A 23158-nucleotide genomic window follows, 5' to 3' on the forward strand; every position below is an offset into this window, starting at 1 on the left:
AAGGGAGGGAGGAACTGAATTGATTGGCCTTGGAAGGGATGGGGGCGGGGCTGAAACTGGGAAAAGGACCCAGACTCCAACACTGCCTAGCTGGGCGGGGCGGGGCCGCACATGCGACACACCGATTGGGTCTTTCTGAGATAAGGGGCGGGGCCGAGCGAGGCGTTAAAGGGGCTGGATGGGACGCGAAAGTTGCCTGGTTTGGCCGCACTAGAACAGAGGAGGCGGGGCTAGATGTGAGAAAGATATCTGATTTAACTAAAAAAAGGAGCGGGGTGGATAGAGGAATAGGACTTGTCCAAGCTATTTAAAGGGGCCTGACCGAGACTGGCGGAGGCAGGGGTTGGGCCACAAGGCGGATGGCCGTCCGAATTGGATGGAGACGGGCCTAAAGCGCCGGCAAGCAGTACCTGATGGAGTGGGGCAGATGGAGACTGCCGGGTTGTGATCCTAACATTGTTTGGACGGGGCAGGGCGGATCTTAAGAAGAGGCAGGGCCACAGAAATTAGAAAGTCCTAATTCTGGGAGGGTGAGGGGGCGGGACTGGGCGAGGGGCGGGAACTGGAAATGAAGAGTGGCACTAGGCTGGACTGAAAAGGAAAAGAGAAAGGGGAAGAGGGACTAAGACCCAGTAGAGAGGGGACGGAATGGGGCGAGGCCTGGAAACCTGAGAGCTTCTGACTAGGTCTAATGGAGGAAGCGAGGTAAAGAAAGTACCGGGTCGGAGCTGCAAACTCGGCCCGATTAACCGGGCCTGGACCGGAAGAATGCCAGGATGGATGGGAAGAGACTGTGAGAGGTGGGTGGGGTCCACGAATGGTAGAAAACGTCTTGAATTGCCTGTGGAAATGCAAAACTAAGAGAGGAGAGGGGCTTTAACGGACTTGAAAGCAACCAGGGTAGGCGGAGGCGGGGCAGGGCCAAGAATGTAGAGAATGGCTAAGGAAAATGTGGGACCTGCAAAGAGTACAAGGCTATCGGAATGGACGGAGCGGTGGAACCTAGAACGGGAAGTCTTGGAGGCCAAATAACCTGGGAGAGAGTCCTAAGGATCAGCAGGGCCTTAAAGGGGGTAACGCGGTGAGGGAAAGGGGACAAAGTATAGATAACGGCAGACTGCAGCCAGGAGAACCGAGGGATGGATGAGAACTGGTGAGGAGAGTCTGAAGGGAGGCGGAGGGGAGAAACTAAACACCGGGAAGTACAGTCTAGGCTGAGGAAACAGGCGGGGCCAATAGGAAATTGGGCGGAGTCAGGTGTCAGAGCGTCCTGGAGAGAGGGCGGGGAGATCGCGGCGGGGCCTACGGAGGGCGGGACCAGAACTAGGCGGACCGCCTAGCAGCGGGTCCGGCCCCGCCCCCTGGGCGGGCCTAGCCGCCGGGTGGTAGAGCGCAGGCGCGGGTCAGGGGCGGGGCCAGCGGCTGCGGCTGGGGCTGCGACGGCCGGAGGCGGTGCCTGTGGGAGGGAAGGGGGTTGGTCAGGGGCTGCGGGCCTCCCCGCTCTGCACTATGCCCGGCAGGTGCGGCGGCTGGTTGGTATCGCCTCCCTACACATCCCCGCTCCGGCTTCTGTGTCTCTCATCAGTGTCTCTTTTTCTCTGAATATCTGTCCCCCCGCCTCTGCCCTTACTCCTTTGAGACTCTGACCCCTCCTTTCTAAGTCTCTGCGCTCCCTCTGGGTCTCTGTGCCCCTCCTCCGAGTCTTACCTCTCTGCTCTCTAAGCCTCAATCTCCTCTCCCCGGACTATGACGGGGTCTTCCACCCTCAATGTCTTTCTCTTGGCCTCTACCTTTTTCTCTGATTTCTCTCTCTCTGGCCTCTTTCTCCTCTCTTGGGTTCCTGAACTCTTCTCTCTGGGTCTCTTTTCCCTCCTGTCTCTGTCCTTCCTCTTTGTGTTTCTGTCCTCAATACTCCCCTCCCGCCAGGGTCTCCCCCGTCCTCTCTCTGGGTCTCTGTCCCCCCAGCTCTTGTTCTCTGACCACCTCCTTCCCTGAGTCTTTTCCCCCTCTTCCGTCTCTTTGGCCCCTCTGTCACTGCCTTTTCTCTTTCTGTCCTGTCTCTTTCCCTCCCTTGGGTCTCTACCCCCTTCTCACCCCTGCCTCTTTGACCCCTTTCTGAATCTGTCCCCCTTTTTATGGATCTCTGTCCCCACTTCTTTGGGGCTCTGTCCTGCTGTCCTTTGGCCTCTGTCCCTCTCCTGGATCTCTGTCCCTCTCTCTCCGGCTCCCACTGAATCACCCTCTCTAACCCTCATCCTGGCCAGGACTCGAGGCTGCGTCACTGCAGAGTTGCAGAAGTGGGGCCTGTCCTGCGGATCTGGGAGGTAGTTTCCTTCGACTCCCCCACCCCCAGACATAGGATCCCCCACTGCCCCCTGACCCAGTGTTCTCGGGCAGTCCTCAAGCTCCCATGGGACCCGAGAGGACATCAGGACTTCCTACTCTTCTTCTGCTCCAAATTCTGGTGTATTCCTAGGCAGAATCTGTGAATCCTGAGGTGAAGGAATGGGCTTGGGTTGAGTGAGGCTTTGGGGGCAGGTGGGGTGGGGATGGATCCTAGGGTAGGTGTTGAGTGGGCATTAGGGGCTGGGAGTAAGCGCTGGGGTAAGGACCTAAGTCAAGTATCCCCCCTTATACCCTCCCCCCCAACCCCACCCCAACTCTATACTTTTCCGCATTTGACAGCAGCCAGGCACTGGATCAAGTTACCAAATCAGCATTTTTGCAGAGGTCAGAAGGTGTGGAAGAAGGTGCCCGGGCAGAAGGGAGGGGAGGAGGAAGAAGCGAGGAGGCTGAAATAGGGAGAATATGGAATGAGACTCGGGATTAGAGACCATGGAATGAGGGGAAGAGGTTTGGTCAAGGATGATCCAGATTCCATCAGGCCCTGGGAAACGTGGATGCCCTCACTTCCATATGGCCCACTCCAGGCCCCACCGGGGTATGAGGGGGGATTTATGAGCCTGGATTCTCCATCCATACGGAAGGCTTCTGACGGCATAAGGAGGGCTTGGGTTACGGGACACCAGCTTGGCAAACAGACCAGAGGGAAGTGGACTCGATTTTTGGCGACAGACACCAGGGGAGGGGAGGTCAATGTTCACGTCTTCAGACCCTTTGCCCACCCCTCCTCCTTCCCCATCTATCCTTTCCCAGGTCTTCAAGACACAAAATTCCTGAAAGCCCCAAACTCTCACCCTCATCATCCTTGGCGCCCCCTCCTAACTCTCCCTCTCTCATTCCCCAAAGCCCTGGAATTGTTTCTGACTTCCAAGACCCCTTCCTTGTTCCTCTGCCCACATTCCTACCAGATCCAAATCCAGGACGGACAGTCTCCCCCGGGCACTAAAGCTGAAAATGTGGGAACTCTCTGCCTCGGATCCTTGATCCCTCTGAGAGACCCTCCGAGTACCTCTCCGCTGTAATCTTTGAGTCCCCGTCTCCCTTGTCCCCCGCCTTCAAAACTGGGACTTGGGCTGTCTTACCACCCCCAGACCCTGAGCCTTCTCCCCCCACCCCTCCTCCGTACTCACCCCAAGTCGAGGCGGGGCGGGGATGGGGGAATCCGGGGCTGGAGATGGGGGAGGGGTGACCCAACCCCTGCAGCTCTGGGCAGCTAGAGCTGCGGAGGGGGGAGTGACATCATCGCCGGAGGAGGGGCGGCTCAGCTCCCCCACCCACCCGGGGGCTTCAAGCCCCGCCTTTATGGCGTACCCAGGGGTCCCGAAATCCCAAAGCTCGAGAGGAGGAACAGGAGATAAAGTGTGCGGGAATGGTATGCCCTCCCCTTAGAACAAAGGTTGGGAAACCCTTTAAGGTTTCAGACCACCCCCCCCCCCCGCCACTGCCACCTGTCGCTGCGGTCGCGACCTGTCGCCTCCTACGCGTGTTGTGGCTACGCCCGCCCACGTCAGAGCGTGAACACCGCTCAGACTACAACGTCCGTGATGCTCTGCGGTGTCGTGTGCCTTTGAGGAGAGGCAGTGTAGGCGAGGGGCTTCATGGGCTTCGTAGTACAAGATCCTTCCACCGGCGTGATCTGGTAGATAAGGAGCAATGCCTTTCTGTCTCAACTCCAGGGAGCCGTACACTAACTTTTTTCTCCCCTTAAACTCTCCCCCTAAAAAAAAAAAAAAAAAAAGAAGAAGAAGCGACCTCGATAAGTTTGATGTAAATAGTAAATCTTTTACTATCAGGGTGTGCGCATGCGCCCAACCAGGGCCTCAACCTAAGGACTGCGCCTGCGCAAGCTCGCCCCTTCATTGTCTTGTTCCGCGAGGTCGAGCGCGGGCGAGCCCCACTTGGGCGCCGCTTTTCCTGTCGCCACGGTCGAAGACGGCCACGTAGCTACCCAAGAAGACATCACCGAGGATCCAGAAGGGCCCTGAGGGCGGAGGCACGTCCAGAGCCATGAAGCCGGACAAACAGATACTGAAGCCACTCCGAGTAATCTACAAGGCGATAAGACCAGTCACGGGTGTCACGCTCACCGGCCTGCCTTCCTCCTAGGAGCCAGAGCTTCGCCCTGCCCACCACTAGACATGTTTCTGTGCCGCATGCTTGGACCTAGTGACGTCTCACTCCCAGCCCCACCCTTCCAAACGCGCCACTCTGACGTCATTATGACGGCCACCTACCTGGATGACGTAGTCCTGGGCCGTGAGGTTAAACCAGACCCCCCCAAGAAGGAAGGAGACTGGGGGGAGCGTTGGGATTTTCGAGCACTCGATGTAGTACTGGGGGAAAAGAGGAACAAGTCCGAAATGAGGGATTCCTTCTCGGCTCAATTTTTTTCTGTGACTCCCCAGTGCCGCAGGGTCGTGTCCATTTTGGGCAACTAGGTGTTAAAGACTGTGTGTGGTCAAGATCTCCTGTCTTCTGTAGCCTTACTGGCTCTTCCTCACTACTGTATAATTGTTGCCACTTATCCTAGGCTCCCATTTGATCAGGTCCTCTTTACCTCTAATTGAAAATCAAAAGCTGGTGGTGGCCCACGGGCCATATTGGGCCTGCAGGTATATGTAACTAGTCTTATACTCATTATGTTCACTCACTCTCATCCAGTAAACCTGGATCACCATCCTCTCCTATGCACTGTGACACTCAGGATAGACTCTAGGGAAGTGTCTTTGCTTCCTCCCACTACTCCCTCCAACCTCTCACTCACAAGGTCCAGTGCTTTCTGCCCTGGGATGCCTTCCTACCCATCTGATTCCCACCCTCAGGCCATAGCATCCTGTACAGTGACCACTGTTAAATCCCTGTGAGTCTCCCCAGCCCATGTGCACCAGACACCAGATCCTCACCTCCCCCATCAGCAGGGGTACTGCCCCAATGGCTTTCTGCAGGGCCCGGATCTCCTCAGTGGGTCCTGTGATGAGAGACGTGCCGGTGTCCAGAATGGCAGCACAGCCCCGGGCACAGAGAGTCAGACCTGTGGCCACCTGAACACTGTGAGGCAGAAGGGGGCAGTCATTAGAGCTGGCATCCTAGGAGGCAAGACCCCCAGCCCTCTCCTCCCTCAGACCTAGGAGTCCAGGCCCACAACCCCTACTCCATCAGACCCAGGAATCTGGATCCCCAACTCCCTTTTCCCCAGGACACTGGAGTTTAGGCTCTAGCCCACTCCTCCCAGACCTAGGAGGCCAGGTTCCTCACCGCTCCATGTGGATCTGCCAAAAAGCGGGGATCGTGACTGGCACAAAGGTGAGGGGTGGGATGTAGTGTGCTGGGTCTGAGCCACCTAGGACCAGCTCTCCTCCATCAGCTGCCTCAGGGTTCCTGCAGAGGCAGACAGTTGTAGGTGTCATGGGAATTTCTCCTGTCAGCCCTAGGAATGGCTAAGGGAGGGACTTTCTGCCAAAGGAGTGGTGTCTGGTTTCTAGGTGGGATAGTGGGATGCAGGCAGGACCTCAGTGTGGGGACTGGAAGCAAGGCAAGAAGTGAAGAGAAATGGGGATTTTCTTGGGGGAGGTTAGAATTTCAGGGTCTTGGGGGGCTTCTTGAAGTGGGCATGGGACTTCTTGATTTGCCCATAGAAAGTAGGACTTTGGGGCGAGTAGAGCATTGAAATTTCTGAATTGGCTCTGGGTGGCATGATTGAGAGGAGTGAGGCACCCCAGGTGGATGATGAGACTTTCTGAATTGCATGACTAGACATTCAGTGGAATTAGACTTCAGCTGGCTGAGAGTGATGGGAATGGGGGTTGGGGGTGGGGACTTCCCAGAAGTGTGGAAGGACAGGATCTACTGTTAGGTGGACGAATTCTCTGGCAGTCCAGTGGTTAGGACTCCGCACGTCCCCTGCAAGGGTCACCGGTCCAATCCGTAGTTGGGGAACTACGCTGACCGGGCAAAAAGAAGAAAAGTGGATAGGACTTCCTGGGTTGGACATCCAGATAACTAAAAGACATAGAATTTCCTCCCTGCAGACTTCCTGAATGACAGCTGGGGCTTTTTGAGTGTAAGGTTTAAGCTTCCTAAAAGGTAGATGGGACTTCTTGGGTTAAAAGCGGCAATTCCTGACTTCTGATGTGTGTTCCCAAATGGAATTGGGATTTCTTTATGCTGAAGATGGGGTTCTTAAGTATTTGATGGGGTAGGGCATGGGATTTCCTGGTTTGAGTTTTGAAACATGGAACATTTTAAATGATGGTGAGTTTCTTTAATAGGTCTCAAGGTGTTGCTTAGTGAGTGGAATTTCTGAATAGGGTTCAGGTGTTTCTCCTGTTGGGACAGTGACTTCCTGAATGGAGGTCGGAACTTCTTTTATTGGGCAAGGGACTTCCTGAAGGAGGGCAGAACTTCCTTCTTGGGACTAGAACTTAAGCGGAAGGTAGACTCTCACCCGTTACCTGTTGAGGTAGAAGGAGAAGACAGGCTTATCCAGTAGGCCCTGATCCACCAGTCTGTCCAGCGGGGGCCGAACTCCTCCCACGGCCAGAACGGGAAAACCGAGGCCCAGTATCCCATCAAAGTGGGCAAAAGTGAAGACCAGGCTGGGCTCCCACAGAGCCTCCCCAAAAGTCACTGTTGCACCTGTGATTGCCCCAATCTGGGGTAGATTCAAAAGGAGTGAGTTACTTCCAGGAGGACGTTACCTACATAACTCTGAGGTCTCCCAAACCAGGGCATGAATCCCAGATCGGGTCTTCAAAACCCCCTGGAGCTGTGAACACCTCCAACTGCCTAGGAACCTCGGCCTGGCAAAGGCCCACCCCTGTCTAGGAGGCCCCGCCCCACCCTCCTTCCTCCAGGAAGCCCCATCTCCCACTTCCGAAGCCGCGTCTGCCTTTTTACCCAGGAGGACCCGCCTCTCCAAACCCCTCCCTAAGCCAGATAATGTTAGAAATGGGCTGCTTCTAGGCTCCCGCCGTCCCGGGAACAAGGTCACGCACAGTCAGCTTGTCCTCACTCAGGATGCCGGCTAGGCGCCCGGTTCCATATTGAATGGCAAACTTGGTCCCATTGGACCGGAAGGAGCTGGAGGCTTTGGGGTTGAAGCGGTGGTGGAGCCCTAGGTTAGAGAGTCAGGGAGACGTCACTGGGGAAGAGAGGTCTTCCCGGTGCCTCCTGCCCCTCTGGCCAACTCACCTGTGAGGGTGTGTCGGAAGAGAACAGGTCTTCAAAAACCCTGGGAAGACCATGCCCCTCCCCCTTCTCCCTTTACCCGAGTTCAACCTTAATTTCCCCTATGAAAGCTCACAGCAGGGTAGACTGAAGAAGTGGCATCTCACAGACGGAACCCAGAGGTTGGAGGAGCCAGTGTCAAAGACGACAGAGAAGTTTTGTGGGGGGGTCCCCAACCCAATTTCCCCATAATACTGGGCCTGATGGCAAAACAGGAGAGGTTGTGGATGAAGAGCTTGACTTGAAGGCAGGAAGGGTGGGGTGGGGGCGGGGGGGGCGGGGCTTGGCAGCCTATGTAGGGCTGTGACTTACGTTCAAGTAATTGGAGAGAGGCACAAAGAGGGACTTGTTCCCAGGGGATGGAGCCCCCAACCTGGGGGGCTCCGCTAGCTTCTCCCATCCCCTCAGTGGGTTCAGGGCCTTGAATCCAATGTTGACTCTTCGAAGTGGGATCCTGTGGGGGAAGAGATGCCAACAGTTAAGGAGCTACCCTTTATAGAGATCCTCCATAACAGACTGCCCCAAAGAGGATATGATGACAGTGTAAACATTTCCATGGTCCTGGAGTAATGGTCACTACCCGTTCAGTTCAGTCACTCAGTCACATCCGACCTTTTGCTACTCCATGGACTGCAGCACACCAGGCTTCCCCATCCATCACCAACTCCTGGAGCTTGCTCAAACTCATGTCCATCGAGTAGGTGATGCCTTCCAACCATCTCAAGCTCTGTCGTCCCCTTCTCCAGACTTCAACCTTTCCGAGCATCAGGGTCACTGCCAGGAGCCCTACAAAAGCGACCTTCCAGAAAACCCCCACCAAACACCTACCAAACCACAATGACAGATTCCCCCTGAAGACTCTCCCAAGAGCAAGCCATCTCAAACAGATTCTCCCCAAAATGTTTCAATAAAAGACATTCCAAATAATGTAAAATAAGCCATTTCAGAATGGACGTACATGAAGTTCTCCCAAGATTCTAACATATTCAGGGCGGGGTGGGGGGATGGATTGAGAGCTTGGGATTAGCAGATGCAAGCTATCAATATTTTTAATATTTTATTTATTTATTTGGCTGTGTCAGGTGTTAGTGCACGCAGGATAGTGGCCATCGTTGCAGCATCTTTTAATTGTGATATGTTTTAATTGCAGCATGCAACTCTTAGTTGTGGCATGGAGGATCTAGTTCCCTGACCAGGGATCAAACCTGTGCCCCCTGCATTGGGAGCCTGGAGTCTTAGCCATTGGATCACCAGGAAAGTCCCGGAAACTATCAATATCATATATATAGAATGGATAAACAACAAGTTCCTACCGTATAGCACAGGGAACTATAGTCAATATCATGTAATAAACCATAATGGAAAAGAATAGGAAAAAGAATGTATATAGGACTTCCCTGGTGGCACAGTGGATAGGACTCTGCCAGCCAGTGCAGGGGACATGGGTTCCATCCCTGGTCCAGGAAGATTCCACACACCACGAAACACCTAAGCCCATGTGCCACAACTACCAAAGCCCACATGCCTAGAGCCCGTGCTCCCCCACAAGAGAAGTCACTGCAAGGAGAAGCCCTTACACCACAACGAAGAATAGCCCCCGCTCGCCGCAACTGGAGAAAACCCGTGCAAAGCAATGGAGTCCCAGCACAGCCAGTGGTTGAGACTCCGAGCTCCCACTGCAAGGGGCGCGGGTTCCATCCCTGGTCAGGGAACTAAGATCCCACATGTCTCAACTGAGAGTTACTATGCCACAGCTAATAGATCCCACATGTCACAGAGAAGGTCCTGTACACCATAACTAAGACCTGGTGCAGCCAAATAAGTACATATTCAAAAGTGCAATTGGAGAAGGCAATGGCAGCCCACTCCAGTACTCCTGCCCGGAGAATCCCAGGGACAGAGGAGCCTGGTGGGCTGCTGTCTCTGGGGTTGCACAGGGTCGGACACGACTGAAGTGACTTAGCAGCAGCAGAAGCAAAAGTGAAATAAATTTTAGAACTGCTACTTTCTGATTCAGTAGGTGTCTAGGACGGAGCCCAAAGATTTGCATTTCTACCAGGTTCCTGGGTCCTGCTCATGCCAGTGTTGTTGGTCCTGAGTCAACACTCAGAGAGTCTCTTTGCATTAACTTGGGAAGTGGCCATGATCTATTAGGTTGAAAAAGTAGGTTAGCAAACATCACGTGCCGTAATCGTTCTGTACCTGCTTGTAGTTTCTCCTTGGGGCTTTGCGCTCTGCGATGCCCTCCCCTGCTCCCCCCTCCTTCCCGCCACCCGTGACTCAATCTTTGAGAGGCTTAAGAATGTGAAGTGGGGATAAAATGTTTCCTGGAAGAGTAGACCCCCTCTTGCCATTAAGAGTTCCAGAAGGTGGAGAGAAGAGAGGAGAGGAAGGGAAAGACTGGGGGAGGCATCAGAGGTGGGGGTGAGGTCGTAGGGGTCCCTAAAATGGGACTTCTTGAGACCTCAACAGTTTGGAAGATGCAAAACTGGGGGAGTCTCAATTTAAATGTCACAGACCTGTCTCTCCAAGTTTTGTTGGAAGAGGGGTGTCACAGGTCTGAAGATTTCAGTATCATATGATCACAGCTCAGAGTGGGACCAGCAGAGTCCTTCCAAAAATGTGTACTTCGGGATGGACCCCAACACAGGGTCTCAGGGTGGAGGACCCTGGACTGAAAGGGCTTGGGTCTCAGGAGAGATCAGGGAGGAGCCTTCAGTGGCTGAGAGCCCAATTCAGAGACCCAGGAACCGAAAAGATAGGAATCATGGATGCTGGGGTGCCAGGTTTGGAGTCCCTGAACTGGGGAGCCCTGGACTTGAGGGCAAGAGGGAGAGCGTCTGTCCCAGGTTTGAGGGTGGTGGGGGTCCCCAGTACCGGATCAGCGAGGCCCTGGTGGGCTCCAGGGTCAGGAATGGAGGCAGCAGCAGCAGCAGCAGCAGCGGTGGCAGAGACATCTCCAGGGACCCGTGTGGACCCAGGCGACCTGCAGCTCTGTTTTCAGAGCTGTTTTCTGTTTTCAGGGCGGAGACTCCGCCCTGTTCACTGCCCACTCCACTAAGACATGGAGTTTCTTGATGGGTGATGTGGGGATAATGGGTGGTGCTTTTGAAGGGATGTGCAGAATATTTTTGTAGGGTCTCCGGAAATATTATCCTGTGTTACTGGCGTGGTGGAGGGTCTTCTGTGCCCCGCCCCCTCCATTCTTTAGATATTGTCTCTTTTACTTAAACTTTCACTTCGTTTTTTTTCTGAGACTCATTAACCACAAGGGTTTTCTTGGGCCACAAAAGGGATGGGCAGGGTGTTTGTGAAGGGTCTGGGGGGAGGGTGAGAGAATCAGACTGCCAGAGTACCAAGAACCCTGTTTCTACTTCTTCTTCTTCTTCTTTTTTTTTTTTTTTCTGTAAGGTTTTCTTGGTGTGGACAGTTTTTAAAGTCTTAGTTAAATTTGTTACAATATTGCTTCTGTTTTCTTTTCTTTTCTTTTTTCATGAGGCATGTGGGATTTTAACTCCTGACCAGGGATCAGACCTGCACCCGCTGCACTGGAAGTCAAAGTCTTAATCATTAGACTTCCAGGGAAGTCCGAGGACCCACTTACTGTCTTATCTGGAAAATAATGAAACACACACACAAATAAAAACAGTTCATAGTCCCATTGCTGTGCTGTGGTTAGTTGCTCAGTCGTGTCTGACTCTTTGCGACCCCATGGACTGTAGCCTGCCAGGCTCCTCTTTCCATGGGATTCTCCAGACAAGAATACTGGAGTGGGTTGCCATGCCCTTCTCCAGGGGATCTTCCCAACACAGGCATCAAACCCAGGTCTCCTGCATTGCAGGCAGATTCTTTACCATCTGAGCTACCAGGGAAGTATAAGAATAACTCATAGTGTCTGTGTCTGCCCCCTTTCCCTAATTAAATATTGAGGAGCATCAAAAAATCCAACTGAAAAGTGCCCTAGATTTCTAGATACCACCCTCAGAGTTTCTGATTCCAAAGGCCCAAGATACAGCCCAAGAATCTATCAGAAAAAAAAATTCATTTACATTATTACAACTGTATTAATGGTATTTCCATTTAAAAGGATTGATTAGAACTGGAGAAAAGCAAACTTAGAAGGGTGTTCTTGTTAGTTAATGCTGTGTAATAAATCACTCCCAAACTGAGTGGTTTAAGACAGAAACAGCACTGTTTACAATGGTCAGAACACAGAAGCAACCTAAATGTCCATCTACGGAAGACTGAATAAAGACGATGTGGTACGCATATACACTGGAATATTACGCAGCCATTAAAAAGAACGAAATGACTCCATTTGCAGCAACATGGATGGACCTAGGGAGAGTCATACTGAGTGAAGTAAGTCAGACAGAGAAGGTGAAGTATTGTATGACATCCCTTATGTGTGGAATCTAAACAAGGAATGATACAAAGGAACTTATGAAATAGAAAGAGACTCACAGACTTAGAAAACAAACTGATGGTTCCTGGGGGGAGGTATAGTCAGGGAGTTTGGGAGGGTCATGTACACACTGCTATATTCAAAAAGGATGATCAACAAGGACTTACTATAATGCACGTGGAACTCTACTCAATGCTATGTGCCAGCCTGGATGGGAGGGGGTGTACAGGGGGACAATGAATACATGTATGTATATGGTTGCATCCCTTCACTGTTCATTTGAAACTATCACAACAATGTTAATTGGCTATACCCCAGTACAAAATAAAACGTTGAAAATTTGAAAAAAAAAGAAATAATCATTTATTATTTTTTTGATGAGCTTTCTGGGTTCGAAATTTGCAAGCAGCTTGACTATGCACTTCTGGTTCGTGGGGTTGCAGGCAGATGTCAGCTGAGGCAGCCATCATCAGAGAGCTTCAGTAAGGCCAGAAGATCTGCTTTCAAAATCTTGTTGGGACTCTGTCTCTGGACTTTGGGTTTCCTTTAGGGTGTCGTAGCTTAGCTGGATGCTGGAGGAAAGGGATTGTCAAGGGTGAAGTTACAAAGAGGGAGGGCCTAGGACCCTCGAGTTTCAGGAAGCATTCTCAACAGCACCTTGAGGAAGTGGGGGCATTCAGTGAAGAGGAATCCTAAAGGAGCAAAGGCTCACATGTTGCACAAATAATGATGCAACAGAGAGAAGGAAACACTGCAAGAAGGAAATGTTTGAGTAGGGAGAGGAGAGGAGGCTCAATGCCAAAGTGGAGCGGTTGGCCTCTTACAGATTGTCCAAACATGCTCACGGGAGGGGCAAGAGTACCTCTGCAAGTGAGCTGGTAGTGTCCCTGGGGCCAGCCTAAGGAAGTTTCTTTCTGATTGCTTCTATTTTTTTCAGCAAAAGAAGAAGTGAGAATGAAGAGCGGGGAGAACGGCTGGAGGTTTAGAGAGAAGAGATTAGAAAATGATTTCTTAGGGGCTGGAGAGGAAAACGGTGGCAGCCTTGCAGTTTGGTTCCGAGTATTTGCAGCCGCACATCTGAAATGTGTTCCCTCCTGAGTTCAGCTGGGTGGGAGCAGGCGCAGAGAAGGCAGTGAGTTCATTTCAACCAGGGTTGGGGTTTTGCCGGGCAAGTATGACTGAGGGAGAAAGAAGAAAGGAGATCATGTCACTTGGGCAAGGGCATGATTATGGTGGTTGACCACAGAATCTATGCAGTCTAAGGAAGGGAGGACATGGGAGGAGATGAGAGAAATGGGGGGGGAAAAGGTGGGATCTAAGAATCAGAGTTACCAATGGCATTCCTGAATTGAAATAGGAGAGTGAAAAAGTTGGCTTAAAGTTCAACATTCAGAAAGCTAAGATCATGGCATCTGGTCCCATCACTTGATGGCAAATAGATGGGGAAACAGTGGAAACAGTGTCAGACTTTATTTTTTTGGGCTCCAAAATCACTGCAGATGGTGATTGCAGCCATGAAATTAAAAGACGCTTACTCCTGGGAAGGAAAGTTATGACCAGCCTAGATAGCATATTCAAAAGCAGAGACATTACTTTGCCAACAAAGGTCTGTCTAGTCAAGGCTATGATTTTTCCAGTCATCATGTATGGATGTGAGAGTTGGACTGTGAAGAAAGCTGAGCACTGAAGAATTGATGCTTTTGAACTGTGGTGTTGGAGAAGACTCTTGAGAGTCCCTTGGACTGCAAGGAGATCCAACAAGTCCATTCTAAAGGAGATCAGTCTTGGCATTTCTTTGGAAGGAATGATGCTAAAGCTGAAACTCCAGTACTTTGGCCACCTCATGCGAAGAGTTGACTCATTGGAAAAGACTCTGATGCTGGGAGGGATTGAGGGCAGGAGGAAAAGGGGATGACAGAGGATGAGATGGCTGGATGGCATCACCGACTTGATGGATGTGAGTCTGAGTGAACTCTGGGAGTTGGTGATGGACAGGGAGGCCTGGCGTGCTGTGATTAATGGGGTCACAAAGAGTCGGACACGACTGAGCGACTGAACTGAAGTGAACTACATGATTTGGCACTAGTCCCTGCATGACAACAACTTCAGACATGCAAATGATACCACTCTAATGGCAGAAAGCAAAGAGGAACTAAAGAGCCTCTTGATGAGAGTGAAAGAGAAGAGTGAAAAACCTGGCTTAAAACTCAACACTTAAAAAATTAAGACCATGGCATCCAGTCCCATCACTTTATTGCAAATACAAGAGAAAAAAGTGGAAACAGTGATAGATTTTCTTTTCTTGGGCTCCAACATCACTGCAGTCAGTGACTACAGCCATGAAATTATAAGACGCATGCTTCTTGGAAGGAAAGCTATGATAAACCTAGAGAGCATATTCAAAAGCAGAGACATCACTTTGCCAACAAAAGTCCACATAAAGTTATGGTTTTTCCAGTAGTCATGTACGGATGTGAGAGTTGGACCATGAAGAAGGCTAAGTGCCAAACAATTGATACTTTTGAACTGTGGTGCTGGAGAAGACTCTCGAGAGTCCCTTGAAAAGCAAGGAGATCAAACCAGTCAGTCCTAAAGGAAATCAGTCCCGAATCTTCCTTGGAAGGACTGAAGCCAAAGTTGAAACTCCAATATTTTGGCCACCTGATGTGAAAAGCCTACTCATTGGAAAAGACCTGATGCTGGGAGAGATTGACGAAAGGAAGAGAAGGGGGAGACAGAGCATGAGATGGTTGGACCGCATTATCAACTCAATGGACATGAGTTTGAGCAAACTCCAGGAGATAGTGAAGGACAGGGAAGCCTGGCGTGCTGCAGCCCAGGGGGTCACAAAGAGTCAGCGACGACTGAGAGCCTAAAGAACAACCTCCCTGGCACTGTCTGTTCTCATTCCCCTCCTCACTCCTAGTTATTCCTCAAACATCCAAGATATGCTCCTGCCTTAGGGCCTTTTCACAGGCTGTTCTGTCCTCGTGTTTTCCCTCCAGAAAAATCTTACTCATTCCCTCTCTTCTTTCAAATCTTTGCTTAAATTCCACCTTCTTAGTGATGTCTACCCTGTCTACCCTATTGAATATGGAAACCATTCTCTTCCAGAATTTCCAATCTTTTTTACCCAGATCTATTTTTCCCCCATAGCTTTTTAAAAATATATATACCTTTTCTTTGAAGTTTATGTATTCGTTTCTGGCTGTGCTGGGTCTTTCACTGCTGTGCATGGCTTTCTCTTGTTACGGCCAATGGGGGCTACTCTTCATTGCCTTGGGCTGGCTTCTCCTGTTGTGGAACACAGGCTCTACGTGTGTAGGTTTCAGTAGTTGTGGCATGTGTGCTTTGCTGCCTCGAGGCATGTGGAGTCTTCCCGGGCCAGGGATCGAACCCGTGTGCCCTGAATTGGCAGACAGATTCTTAACCACTGGACCACGAGGGAATTTGTCCCCGTAGTATTTGACATCTTCTAACATTTCACTAACTCCAATTAACACAACATAACTAATGTTATCAGTAGTAAGCCACATGCTTCTTCAATGCAAGGGCAGGAATCTTGGTCTATTTCCCTTGCCTCTCTGTCCACAGCACCTGGGACAGCACCTGCTGCTGCTGCTGCTAAGTCGCTTCAGTCGTGTCCGACTCTGTGTGACCCCATAGACGGCAGCCCACCAGGCTCCCCCGTCCTTGGGATTCTCCAGGCAAGAACACTGGAGTGGGTTGCCATTTCCTTCTCCAAAGCAGGAAAGTGAAAAGCGAAAGTGAAGTCGCTCAGTCGTGTCCGACCCTCAGCGACCCCATGGACTGCAGCCTTCCAGGCTCCTCCGTCCATGGGATTTTCCCAGCAAGAGTACTGGAGTAGGGTGCCATTGCCTTCTCCGAGGACAGCATCTAGCATCTTGCAAAGACTCAATAAATATGTTTAATGATCCACTTTGAGCACTGGTTACTCTGAGAGATTTCCCTGACACAACAGAGTGGAGGGCCAGTTTTCTCTACAATAACTCTTACAACAAGTAGCTAGAATACTCAGTCTTGACACCTCGGGGTCCCCTCACCCAGATTCAGCATCTCCCATTCCCAATTCTTAGGTGGCACTAAGGGTAAAAACCAGATGTAAGAGACATGGGCTCGATCCCAGGGGATCAGGGAGATTCCCCTGAAGAAGGCCTGGAAACCCACTCCAGCATTCCTGCCTGGAGAATCCCCATGGACAGAGGAGCCTGGTGGGCTACAGTCCATGGGGTGACAAAGAGTCGGACACGACTGAAGAGACTTAGCACAGCATGGAGAAAACTCTTGAGAGTCCTTTGGAATGCAAGGAGATCAAACCAGTCAACCCTAAAGGAAATAAGGACTGAATATTCACTGGAAAAGACTGATGCTGAAGCTGAAACTCCAATACTTTGGCCACCTGATGGGAAGAACTGACTCCTTGGAAAAGGCTCTGATGCTGGGCAAGATTGAAGGCGGGAGAAGAGGACGACAGAGGATGAGATGGTTGGATGGCAGCACTGACTCGACGGACATGAGTTTGAGTGAGCTCCGGGAGTTGGTGATGGACAGGGAAGCCTGGCGTGCTGCAGTCCTTGGGGTCGCAAAGAGTCTGACCCGACTGAGCTACTGAACTCAACTCAACTGAACTGAAAGGACTTGCCTGCAACTCCACAAATGGTCACAAGGTGGTGCTGTGGGCCATTTTGTCAGTCAAGATTCGCTCTTTCCCTACCTGACACCTCAGTTTCTTTTTGAGTTCTAGTTTAAATTTTTTTCAAACTCTAGGAATTATACTCCTAATGAGACAGGAGATAGGTGGACTCCAGGCTGAGCAGCTAGAGTTCATCGTCTGTGGACAGATGCTCCAAAACAGAGGGAGGGGAGCTTCCTTGATGGCTCAGTGGTCAAGAATCCACCCGCCAATGAAGGAGACATGTGGGATCTTTCTGATTCGGGAAGATCCCACATGCCATGGAGCAGCTAAGCCCGTGGGCCACAACTACTGAGCCTGTGCTCTAGAGCCCGAGAGGCTCAGCTACTGAGCCCATGTCCTGCAACTACCGAAGCCTGCGTGCCCTAGGCCCCTTGCTCTGCAACAAAAGACGCCACCACAATGAGAAGCCTGTATTCACCGCAGCTAGAGAAAGCCTGTGTGCAGTAGCAAAGATCCAGTGTAACCAAAAGTTAATTACTAACTTAAAAAATGAACTAAAGATAGCAATATTACATGTCAATCCCAAACTTCCGATCTATCCCCCTTCTCTTAGCAAAGCATTTTTAAAGGCAAGGTGAGGGAAGGCTGTCCCAGGGTATGTGATCAGTTCGTGCACAGTTCTCTGCTTGGTTGCTGTTCAGGTAATGGGATAGTTAACAGTCTCAGTTTCAGTCTGTTATCAGTCTCAGCCTGTTAACAGTCTGCAATCATCAAGTAGTTTATTTCTTACATGTGGTGGTGGTTTTTAACATCTGAAAAACCCAGGAAATATACATGAGATACTATTCTCTGTGTATTTCAGAGAGACTCTGCAGCAGAGAATATATGGGAGGGGTCTGTCACGGGAAGTCCCCCCACAGCCCTGAATCGTTTCAAACTGAGACTGAGTGACTTGCCCCAAAATTGTTGTCCATCTTCAGACCATTTCAGCCTTTGACACTTTTTTCTAAGAGTGAAAAGTTAAAAAACAGTTTCACCAGAATAAACATAGCTCACAGATAATGAGTCTTCCCGTGTGGCTCCAGTGGGAAAGAACCTGCCTGCTAATGCAGGTATACTTAAGAGACACCAGTTTGATCCCTGGGTCTGGAAGATACCCTGGAGAAGGAAATGGCAGCCCACCGCAGTATTCCTGCCTGGGAAATCCCATGGACAGAGGAGCCTGGTAGGTTGCAGTCCATAGGGTCGCACAGAGTCATACACAACTGAACTGACTTAGCGTGTGCACATACTGAGCTCCTTATTTGAGCCTGGCAATGTTCACCACTTTCTATTTCATTTAATCATAATGACAAGTCCAATTCAATTCAGTCGCTCAGTCGTGTCCAACACTTTGCGACCCCATGGACCGCAGCACGCCAGGCTTCCCTGTCCATCACCAATTCCCAGAGCTTGCTCAAACTCATGTCCATCGAGTTGGTGATGCCATCCAACCATCTCATCCTCTGTCGTCCCCTTCTCCTCCTGCCTTCAATCTTTCCCAGCATCAGAGTCTTTTCCAGGGAGTCAGTTTTTCACATCAGGTGACCAAAGTATTGGAGTTTCAGCTTCAGCATCAGTCCTTCCAATGAATATTCAGAACTTATTTCCTTTAGGATTGACTGGTTCAATCTCCTTGCAGTCCAAAGGACTCTCAAGAGTCTTCTCCAACACCGCAGTTCAAAAGCATCAATTCTTCGGCACTCAGCTTTCTTTATGGTCCAACTCTCACATCCACATGTAACTACTGGAAAAACCACAGCTTTGACTAGACAGACCTTTGTCAGCAAATTAATGTCTCTGCTTTTGAATATGCTATCTAGGTTGGTCATAGCTTTTCTTTCAAGGAGCAAGGGTCTTTTAATTTCATGGCTGCAGTCACCATCTGTAGCGATTTTGGAGCCCAAGAAAATAAAGTCTGTCACTATTTGCACTGTTTCCCCATTTGTTTGCCATGAAGTGATGGGACTGGATGCATGTTCTTCATTTTTTTCAATGTTGAGCTTTAAGCCAGCTTTTTCACTCTCCTCTTTCATTTTCATCAAGAGGCTTTTCAGTTCCTCTTCACTTTCTGCTATAAGGGTGGTGTCATCTACATATCTGAGGTTATTGATATTTCTCCTGGCGATCTTGATTCCAGCTTGTGCTTCATCCAGCCCGACATTTCTCATGATATACTACTCTGCACATAATTTAAATAAGCAGGTTGACAATATACAGCCTTGACATAATCCTTTCCCTATTTGGAACCAATCTGTTGTTTCATGTCCAGTTCTAACTGTTGCTTCTTGACCTGCATACAGATTTCTCAGGAGGCCAGTAAGGTAGTCTGGTATGCCCATCTCTTGAACAATTTTCCAGTTTGTTGTGATCCACACAGTCTAAGGCATTGGTGTAATCAATAAAGCAGAAGTAGATGTTTTTCTGGAATTCTCTTGCTTTTTCGATGATCCAATGGATGTTGACAATTTGATCTCTGGTTCCTCTGCCTTTTCGAAAACCAGCTTCAACATCTGAAAGTTCACGGTTCACATACTGTTGAAGCCCAGCTCGGAGAATTTTGAGCATTGGTTTGCTAGCGTGTGAGATGACTGCAACTGTGCAGTAGTTTGAGCATTCTTTGGCATTGCCTTTCTTTGGGATTGGAATGAAAACTGACCTTTCCCAGTCCTGTGGCCACTGCTGAGTTTTCCAAATTTGCTGGCATATTGAGTGCAGCATTTTATAGCATTATCTTTTAGGATTTGAAATAGCTCAAATGGCATTGCATCACCTCCACTTGCTTGTTCATAGTGATGCTTCCTAAAGCCCACTTGACTTTAGACTCCAGGGTTTCTGGCTCTAGATGAGTGATCACACCATCACGGTTATCTGTGTCATGAAGATCTTTTTTGTATAGTTCTTCTGTGTATTCTTGCCACCTCTTCTTAATATCTTCTGCTTCTGTTAGGTCCATACCATTTTTGTCCTTTATTAAGCCCATCTTTGCATGAAATGTTCCCTTGGTTTCTCTAATTTTCTTGAAGAGATCTCTAGTCTTTCCCATTCTGTTGTTTTCCTCTATTTCTTTGCATTGATCATTGAGGAAGGCTTTCTTATTTCTCCATGCTATTCTTTGGCACTCTGCATTCAAATGGATGTATCGTTCCTTTTCTCCTTTGCCTTTCCCTTCTCTTCTTTTCTCAGCTATTTGTAAGGCCTCCTCAGACAACCGATTTGCCTTCTTGCAGGTCTTTTTCTTGGAGATGGTCTTGATCCCTGTCTCCTGTTCAATGTCACAGACCTCCATCCATAGTTCTTCAGACACTCTGTCTATCAGATCTAATCCTTTGAATCTATTTGTCACTTCCACTGTATAATCATAAGGGATTTGATTTAGGTCATACCTGAATGGTCTGGTGGTTTTCCCTACTTTCTTCAATTTAAGCCTGAATTTTGCAATAAGGAGTTCATGATCTGAGCCACAGTCAGCTCCCAGTCTTGTTTTTGCTGACTGTATACAGCTTCTCCATCTTTGGCTGCAAAGGATCTAATCAGTCTGATTTCGGTATTGACCATCTGGTGATGTCCATGTGTAGAGTTGTCTCTTGTATTGTTGGAAGAGGATGTTTGCTATGACCAATGCGTTCTCTTGGCAAAACTCTATTAGCTGTTGCCCTGCTTCATTTTGTACTCCAAGGCTAAATCTGCCTTGTATGCCAGGTATGTCTTGACTTCCTACTTTTGCATTCCAGTCCCCTATGATGAAAAGGACATCTATTTTGGGTGTTAGTGAAGAGGAAAATTTAAAATTTTTACATAACCTCCTGCTCCTTCTGTCTCTGTAACTCAGCTTGCTCCTTGCAAAGTCTAGATCATGTAGGTCTCAGAAAGGGGGGACTCACAATACTAGGAACTGGAGCTTATCTCACTCACCCTTGTCCTGCTCTTTGCAATCACCCTAGCCCCTACAAACCCACAAACCTGCTTAATCATGCCTGTTGGTGTATAAAAACACTGCAACCCCTTTGTTCGGGGCTCAGAGCTTGGAGTGTTAACTCCTCTGGGCCTGCAGGTGTAATAAACCTGAGTTCTCCGAGTGTGGTGCTTGGTTTCTTGAGTACTGGTTTCTGCAACATTTCTTCTAGAAGGTCTTGTAGGTCTTCATAGAGCCGTTCAATTTCAGCTTCTTCAGCATTACTGCTTGGGGCATAGACTTGGATTACCATGATATTGAATGGCTTGCCTTGGAAATGAACAGAGAACATTCTGTCATTTTTGAGATTGCACCTAAGTACTGCATTTCAGATTCTTTGTTGACTATGAGGGCTACTCCATTTCTGCTAAGGGATTCTTGCCCACATTAGTAGATATAATGGTCATCTGAGTTAAATCCGTCCATTCCAGTCCATTTTAGTTCACTGATTCCAAAAATGTTGAGGTTCACTCTTGCCATCTCCTGTTTGACCACTTCCAATTTACCCTTGATTCATGGCGCTAGAGTCGGACACAACTGAGCGACTTCACTTTCACTTTTCACTTTCATGTATTGGAGAAGGAAATGGCAACCCATTCCAGTGTTCTTGCCTGGAGAATCCCAGGGATGGGAAGCCTGGTGGGCTGCCGTCTATGGGGTCGCACAGAGTCGGACACGACTAAAGCGACTCAGCAGCAGCAGCAGCAGCAGTATGGACCTTAGATTCCAGGTTCCTATGCAACATTGTTCTTTACAGCATCGGACTTTACTTCCATCACCAGTCACATCCACAACTGGCTGTTGGTTTGGCTTTGGCGCCATCTCTTCGTTCTTTCGCGAGTTGTTTCTCCACTCTTCTCCAGTAGTACACTGGGCACCTACCGACCTGAGGAGTTCATCTGTCAGTGTCATGTCTTTTTGCCTTTTCATACTGTTCATACTGTCCAGGAAGATGGTAGAAGGGGCGAAGTCTCATTTAAAATCAAACCCCATGCCCACCAGAGATGCTCAGAGGGTTCAAACAAACTTTTGTGTGCACCAGGACCCAGAGACCCCACAGAGGCTGAGTCAGAACTCTGTGCGAGTGTGTCCTGTGGAGGTATGGGTCACCAGTGGCCTGCCGCGGGGGCAGGGGCTCTGGGTGTGGGAGACTGGTCACACAGCCTGTGGCATAAGCCCTCTTGGAGGAGGTCTCCATTAACTCCACCATCAAGCCACGGAGCAGATGACCCACAAACTGCAGAACAATTATACCAAAGAAATTATCGCACTGTTAAGAAAGTTCTAGGATCCACAACAGATCTCCCAACTTGGGGATCTGGAAAAGGGACTGAGAACCCCCAGGGAAATTTGACTTTGGAGGCCAGTGGGATTTGATTACAAAACTTACACAAGACTGGGGAAAGAGACTCTTGGAGGGCACACACAAAGCCTTGTGTGCACCAGGACCCAGGAGAAAGGAGCAGTGACCCCACAAGAGACTGACCCAGACTTGCCTGGGAGTGTCCAGGAGTCTCCAGCAGAGGCAAGGGTCAGGAGCACTGATGAGGCAGTGCGGGCCCTTGTGAAGGAGGTCGCCATTATCTTCATCACCTCCACCATGGTTTGGTCTCAGGTCAAACAACTGGGAGGGAACACAGCCCCGCCCATCAACAGAAAATTGGATTAAAGATGTACAGAGCATGGCCCCACCCATCAGAACAAGACCCAGTTTCCCCCACAATCAGCCTCTCCCAACAGGAAGCTTCCATAAGCCTCTTATCCTTATCTGTCAGAGGCAGACAGAATGAAAACTGTCTTCCAAATGTTCAAGAACTTCCAGATGTTGAAGCTGGATTTAGAAAAGGCAGAGGAACCAGAGATCAAATTGCCAACATCTGCTGGATCATTGAAAAAGCAAGAGAATTCCAGAAAAACATCTACTGCTTTATTGACTACGCCAAAGCCTTTGACCGTGTGGATCACAACAAACTGTGGAAAATTCTTCAAGAGATGGAGACACCAGACCCCCTGACCTGCCTCCTGAGAAATCTGTATGCAGGTCAGGAAGCAACAGTTAGAACTGGACATGGAACAACAGACTGGTTCCAAATAGGAAAAGGAGTACATCAAGGCTGTATATTGTCACCCTGTTTATTTTATTTAACTTATATGCAGAGAACATCATGAAGAACGCTGGGCTGGAGGAAGCACAAGCTGGATTCAAGATTGCCGGGAGAAATATCAATAACCTCAGATATGCAGATGACACCACCCTTATAGTAGAAAGTGAGGAACTAAAGAGCCTCTTGATGAAAGTGAAAGACGAGAGTGAAAAAGCTGGCTTGAAACTCAACATTCAGAAAACAAAGATCATGGCATCTGGTCCCATCACTTCATGGCAAACAGAGAGGTTAACAATGCAAACAGTGACAGACTTTATTTTTTTGGGCTCCAGAATCACTGCAGATGATGACTGCAGCCATGAAATTAA

At 49.5% G+C, this 23158-nt stretch overlaps 1 protein-coding gene and 1 long non-coding RNA gene across 3 annotated transcripts; both read right to left on the reverse strand.

Annotated features, from left to right (window-relative positions):
- Positions 1 to 4164: 4164 nt before the first annotated feature.
- On the reverse strand, positions 4165 to 10640 carry NAPSA (napsin A aspartic peptidase). 2 transcript variants are annotated; one of them, XM_055552972.1, is made up of 9 exons: positions 10507 to 10640; positions 7942 to 8083; positions 7706 to 7829; positions 7398 to 7516; positions 6855 to 7054; positions 5659 to 5781; positions 5307 to 5451; positions 4638 to 4736; positions 4165 to 4451 (listed from the first exon to the last, which is right to left on the reverse strand). In XM_055552972.1, exons 1-9 carry the CDS (start codon positions 10584 to 10586, stop codon positions 4260 to 4262), a joined length of 1224 nt encoding a protein of 407 aa, XP_055408947.1. In that variant the 5' UTR covers positions 10587 to 10640; the 3' UTR covers positions 4165 to 4259. The 2 variants fall into 2 exon arrangements, with proteins under 2 accessions (XP_055408947.1, XP_055408948.1); XM_055552973.1 differs by lacking the exons at positions 7398 to 7516; positions 7706 to 7829 and having other exon boundaries at positions 10507 to 10639.
- A 1735-nt stretch (positions 10641 to 12375) lies between these two features.
- LOC129631811 (uncharacterized) lies at positions 12376 to 22289 on the reverse strand. The gene is made up of 2 exons (XR_008704178.1): positions 22172 to 22289; positions 12376 to 13212 (listed from the first exon to the last, which is right to left on the reverse strand). It is a non-coding gene; the product is annotated as an uncharacterized LOC129631811 (long non-coding RNA).
- Positions 22290 to 23158: the final 869 nt, after the last annotated feature.

The sequence above is a fragment of the Bubalus kerabau genome, chromosome 17 (genome assembly GCF_029407905.1).
Source record: "Bubalus kerabau isolate K-KA32 ecotype Philippines breed swamp buffalo chromosome 17, PCC_UOA_SB_1v2, whole genome shotgun sequence".
Classification (NCBI taxonomy): Eukaryota; Metazoa; Chordata; class Mammalia; order Artiodactyla; family Bovidae; genus Bubalus; species Bubalus kerabau.

Coding starts and splice junctions, on each gene's coding strand:
- NAPSA (XM_055552972.1), bottom strand. CDS start 10,586: ATGTCTCTGCCACCGCTGCTGCTGCTGCTGCTGCTGCCTCCATTCCTG. Junction 7,830..7,941: donor CTCTCTCCAATTACTTGAAC/GTAAGTCACAGC, acceptor TTTTGCCATCAG/GCCCAGTATTATGGGGAAAT. Junction 7,517..7,705: donor CTTCTTCAGTCTACCCTGCT/GTGAGCTTTCAT, acceptor TCTCTAACCTAG/GGCTCCACCACCGCTTCAAC.